Here is a 5,676-nt window from a genome sequence, read left to right as displayed (position 1 = left end):
CATCCATGCAGACCTCCTGGCGTTTTTGCGTGACATCCTCTTGGTTGGGATGTATCGCTCCTGAGTTTGGAGGAGGTGATCCTTGAGTATTAACCTGCTTTCTTGGGCCCCTCTTCCCTCCACGGCTTTATCCCATGGTACGCTACCAAGAAGCTCCCTGAAGAGGCCAAAGTCTGCTCTCCTGAAGTCCAAAGTAGTGAGCTTGCTGTGCGCCCTCCTCACTCCCCTAAGGATCGTGAACTGCACCATTACATGGTCACTGCAGCCAAGGCTGCCCTTGCATTTCATGTTCCCCACCAGCCCCTCCTTGTTGGTGAGAACATGGTCCAGCATAGCACCTCTCCTCATTGGCTCCTCTATCACTTGGAGAAGGAAATTATAATCAATGCATTCCAGGAACCTCCTGGATTGCATATGCCCTGCTGTGTTGTTCCTCCAACAGATATCAGGGTGGCTGAAGACCCCATGAGAACTAGGGCTTGTGAATGGGAGGCTGCTCCTATGTCTCTATAGAGGGCCTCATCTGTTCAGTCTTCCTGGTCCAGTCGCCTGTAGTAGACCCCCATTATAATTATAAATAGAGATTATATGAATAATGTTCTGGAGTATTTTTCTAGCCATTACTATGCAAAAGGGGAGAACCATCAACAATGTTTAAAGCCAGTTCTGCCAGTATGCATTTCCATGCTGAGAACTTAGAATCTGAGAATCGCCATAGTTCAGGGACTTGCATGGATGGCACATCATTTCTGAGTCCTAAGCAGTTCAAGGCAGGAAAACCAGGCAGTTACCTCTGTCAAAACTGTTATGCTTCAGGCACAACACAGTGTCCATGTGAGCACATAATGAAATGTCTGCCAGGACTCTGATGCATCTGGCCTGTCTCAGGTCCCCCCAAAAACAGGTAGACAGGTTCTTGGAAGAAAGTAACTAACTGTTCTGGTTATCATGCAGGATGTTATCATATAGGAGAGGAACCGTAGCAAGAGCATGTGCAGGAAGTGTCAGGGTGTCACTCAGCTGAAGCACTGAGTTATCTAGTTCTTCATTGTCCACTTCATCATGCTAGATTTTTATGTGATGATAAAATAATACTTGTTTCTAGATACAGAGAATCTAATTATGTTTTCCTTCTATGTTGTGTAAATCTTTATCTGACTTCAAGGTTTCAAAGGTGAATGACCAGAAGTCAGAAAAGTACTAATGAAGATACACAGTAGAAATGTCAAGCAGACTTTCTCAGAAAGAAAGATGTATTAGTGACAGAGGGGTCATGAAAGCATGTATGGTCAGTAGAATAACAAAGCTGAGTTACTCTTACCTCCAATAAAATTCACCTTCTAGGATGTCTGATCATCCCTAAGTGTGTCCTTTCTAGTAGTAAGATACAAGTACGAAGAAAAGTATGATCTCACTTCCAGAGTTTTGTTTTTTGTTGTCCTTTGACACTTTGGAAGTGCTATGCTTTTCTCCTTTTCTTCTCTTGCCTTGTCTTGTCTTTTTTTCTGCTTACTTTGGCTGTGGGAAATAAGGAAGGAGGAAACACAGAAAGGTCAGACAAAGAAGCTGCCGTAAATTACAGACTATGTGACTATACTGAGAGAGGCAAGAAGACAGAGTGATGAGGATTGCAGAGGGGACAAAAGTTTTTCTGGAAAGCAAGGGAAGCAAAGCACAGATCGGCCCAGCCAGTACACCTACAGAATAGTTTACAACTAAAGGTAACAAGAAATAAAGAGAAACAGTAGTGAGAAGCTAGAGATCAATGACCTGTGTTGAAAACCTGGTGTGCAGAAAACCTTAGCACAATGCAAAAGAAGAGTGTATTATGGTGGGAAGGCAGAGAACTGTGGCTTTTGGTGGTAATTAGAACCAGACCAGATGACCCAGAAAGTCAAAAGCAGTGACACATGGCAAGATATTAGAGGGCAGTATTTTGTCGCAGGTGATCAGGAGACCTGCAGGGACTCAGAACTCCAGTTTTCATGAAATGGAGAAAAAATTATTTTTCTCCTGGCAACCTACCCAATTCACACTTAAACAAACCTTGGTCAGATATCATGGAAAGAAATGATAAAAATGCAGCTATAAATGTTAACAACTACACAGTTCATAAGGTAGATGGGACACAGATGTTCAGCTTCGAAGGTACAAGGGAATTACTAAGAATGCATATACTGTGCTTTGTATTTTAGCAGAAGCACCCCAAAAAGATGCACACAGCTATCTCACTTGCTCCCTGTATTCTTCTTCCCACACAAGTTTCTCAAGGTATGGCTTTGAGGATGACAGAGCACTGGAACAGGCTGCCCAAAGAGGTTGTGGAGTCTCCTTCTCTGGAAATATTCAAAATCTGCCTGGACAAGATCCTATGCAATTTGCTCTAGATAAACCTCCATTGGCAGAGGAATTGGACTAGATGATCTCCAAGGTCCCTTCCAACCCCAACAATTCTGTGATTCTGCGATTGCTAAGTCTAATGGAAAACAAAGCAAGATATGCTCTTCTAGCTTTGGATGGGCAAAACGATTAAAGTTAAGAGAGGAGAACCTAATCTTATCCTAGAAGACAGACAGAAACTAATCAAGACACTAGTGTAGCCACTAATGCATTTTATTTTATCTTACTGTAACCTGATTGCACCATTTCAAACGTTTTATCTTAACATTAAGTCCCGTCAGTGATAGTTGTGAAGCCTAAAACTGAGTTAGTCTGAGATATTACCAGACCTCTATTGCCCAAAGACTAAGAGGAGTCACTATCCAAGAAGCTGGCAGTGGTCTGAGCTGAGAACCGGTGTCACAGGGGTCATGAAAGGTGGAATACCTTTCATTTACCAGCAAAAAGTCTGCGGCATGTACCAAAACCAGTGAGTGACAGCACGGCTGGAATCTGTTACATTTGGACGACAGACGCCTCAGGATGATTTTGAGCAATACCCTTATCTTATAATGAAGCATGTAAAACACACTACTCTTGTGCAGATCCAGGGAAGAAGCATAGCAGCCATTTCTGCACTGTGCACTGAGCATTGCACAGTGAACACACGAAGTTTGTCTGCTGCATCTGGTAAATACTCTGGAGCAGCTTGCAGGTTACCTGGAACAGTATACAATGGTTGTCATGATTGCCCATTGTCTGAACAACTTCTTGTGAAATTTCTATTTGCTTCTCTCCCCAGGAAAACATTGTAATGGGACATTTGATCAATTTGTTTGCTGGCCTTACTCACCCCCAGGAAATGTCTCTGTTCCTTGTCCTTCATATTTGCCGTGGTTGGAAAATGGTAATGTGAAAGTGGTAACTTCTCTTCGAGTTTATGCTGGGAATCCAGCTAAAGGACAGATGGTGCTGGTCTCTCTTGTCCCAGTGTCTTTTGAAGGGCTTTCTTGTCTCACCTCTTTTCACCTCTTTTCTGAGTTGAGGCACAAAATAGTTGTCAATATTTAATTATTCACTCTCTTTCTCCATCTGTGCTTGTTACAGCTCTATATTGTCTGCTGTGAAGTAACATTTCCAAGATCGTGTAACCATACTGCTAGGCCTTTATTGGTAGTAACAGATTTGAGGTTCAGCTTCTGATGTTCAACTTCAGGGGTCCCCATTGACCCCAGACATGAAGCTCTCTCCCAGAAATCTGGAATAGCCGAACAAAGCAGCAGTCCAAGCAGTCAACCCTCCAGTAGGACATACCACACCACCAGCAAGTGGTGTGACAAAAATCAAGCTTTCCAAGTGGACTTCTCCTGGAGGGATTGGAGCAGGGAGGCTCTCAGGAAGGGAAAAAGACTAACATCTGCAGCAGCAAAACTGTATAAAAGCATGCAACATTCCCTTTCTCCTAAAGAAATGAAAGCACATTCCTACCACTGCAGCCTAGCATTTCTCGATCCCTCTACACAGCTTTTAGTAACTGCATGTGGCTTGCCTAGCTGTGTTTCTAATACCACCTGGAAGGACCAGTTGTGTCTGAGTCCTTTAGTTTATGGTAGACTACTACGGACTGTTTATCCTAGCTTTCTCCAACCCACTCCACACATGGTTTGTTCTATAATGTCATCATTTGTCCTTTTTTGTGCTGCTAAACAGAAAGAGACCCAGCTTCTATCTAGTCTCCCAACAACCACTTCTGCCAAACATTTAGAACAAATTCAGCTCTTCATAATAAACATAAAAGCATCTTCCTTCCCTCCATGTAATGGAGACTCTTTTTTTATCTTTTTCTGTCTAAATTTCTACAAAAGCAAGATGTAAGACAATACACCAGGTTATGAAGCTTTTAATTGTGTTCACAGCAGGGCTGCCGTTTTACAGCATCATCTGGCGTTCTCATCCATGCCACAGCACCTTAGGAGAAGAGGCATTAGAGACAGCCCAGCTGTCTGTTTGTCCTAGAGATTTTGCAGTACTGGAGTTAGGGTTACCTGTGGTCCCCATTTGCATTGCTGGTTCCATTTCCAAGGCATAGTGGTGTCTGTTCTGGGACACCGATGGACATGGACCAGAAATGCTTGGAAACTTGAGGTAAATTTATTGTGGTTTGTCATCGTTGCCAAGTCTGAACACTGAAAAATTAGAGTAGTCTAGAAATGAGATTTCTGACCATATTTCATAGTTGCCTTCAGATTTTTTTTCAGTGTCTATTCTCCACACAGAGCTCCTGCTCCATCACAGCAAACTATGCTCCCAAAGCAATTCACTCAGTTCCAGTGATCCTGGGTGAAATGAGATATTCTGGTTGTTACTGCGGCCTTTAAACACTTTCTAATTAAAAAATGAATGAAAAATCTCAGGTCTGATTGGAAATAAATAGAAGGCAATTGTTGACGACAACATCAAACAAACAGCAGCCAAGGTCCCCATACTTCTGATATTACAGGCAAATTCTTAATTAGTATAAACAAGGACAATGCGGTGAAAGCCAAGAAAGCTTCATTGGTTCACACTATCTGCTGATTGGCCCCCAAAGCATGCAAATAAAACACCAGCCACAGGTTCCCTAATCAAATCATACTCTTCGTCCTACAATTTTGACTGCACAGCCTGGGCAATGTGCCACCCATACTTGACAGAATTTAAGAGTTTAATGAGGAAAACAGAATAAAGTGAGATGTAGACTTTTCTTTTGGATGTAGTAATTATGTATTTTTTGTAAATACCAGGTACATTCTGGGAATTTGTTTCTGCTAGATTACTTTCCTACTTTGTCCTGTGCAAATACAAAAAATATATTGCCAAAGACAAAAGAAAAGTTATTTTTATTCCTTTTTTGAATGGGCATGGGGTGGTGTCTGTTGGTGTGGTGTAAGGGTGAAATCTTTAAAATGTGTATGAACCATGAAATCCTTATTTTGACCTTTCAGACTAAACCTCTGTTTACTTTCAGGAAGCATAGGAAATGTATACAGAGTCTGCTTGGATGAAGGGACTTGGCAAACAAAGGAAAACTCCACAGACATTTGGCGTGATAGTTCAGAATGTTCTGAGAAAAATAATTTCAAAAAAAATGTGAGTATGTTTTATATTACGGTTTAGTACTTTAATCTTCTTAATCTTTTCTTGAGTAACTGATAAAACATTTCCACTGAATGCCTGCAAAAGATGTTCAGATTTCATTTAGATTACCAAATGGAAACCTGTTCTTTTACGTAGAAGAAGCAGAGGAGGAAAGATTAA

The 5,676-nt window shown here is 41.7% G+C and overlaps 1 protein-coding gene across 1 annotated transcript in view; it reads left to right on the top strand.

Moving 5' to 3' along the window:
* Positions 1-2,060: 2,060 nt before the first annotated feature.
* Positions 2,061-5,676, top strand: part of GLP2R (glucagon-like peptide 2 receptor) — a 27,456-nt gene continuing 23,840 nt past the window's right edge. The window contains exons 1-3 of the mRNA XM_009701976.1: positions 2,061-2,148; positions 3,182-3,286; positions 5,387-5,508. Coding sequence (XP_009700278.1) covers positions 2,061-2,148; positions 3,182-3,286; positions 5,387-5,508 — 315 coding nt within the window. The remainder of the gene's footprint in view (positions 2,149-3,181; positions 3,287-5,386; positions 5,509-5,676) is intronic.

Source organism: Cariama cristata, unplaced genomic scaffold, assembly GCF_000690535.1.
Source record: "Cariama cristata isolate BGI_N322 unplaced genomic scaffold, ASM69053v1 scaffold8676, whole genome shotgun sequence".
NCBI classification, from domain to species: domain Eukaryota; kingdom Metazoa; phylum Chordata; class Aves; order Cariamiformes; family Cariamidae; genus Cariama; species Cariama cristata.
The sequence above is the reverse complement of the archived record's forward strand: the minus strand, read 5'-3'. Positions and strand labels throughout refer to the sequence as shown.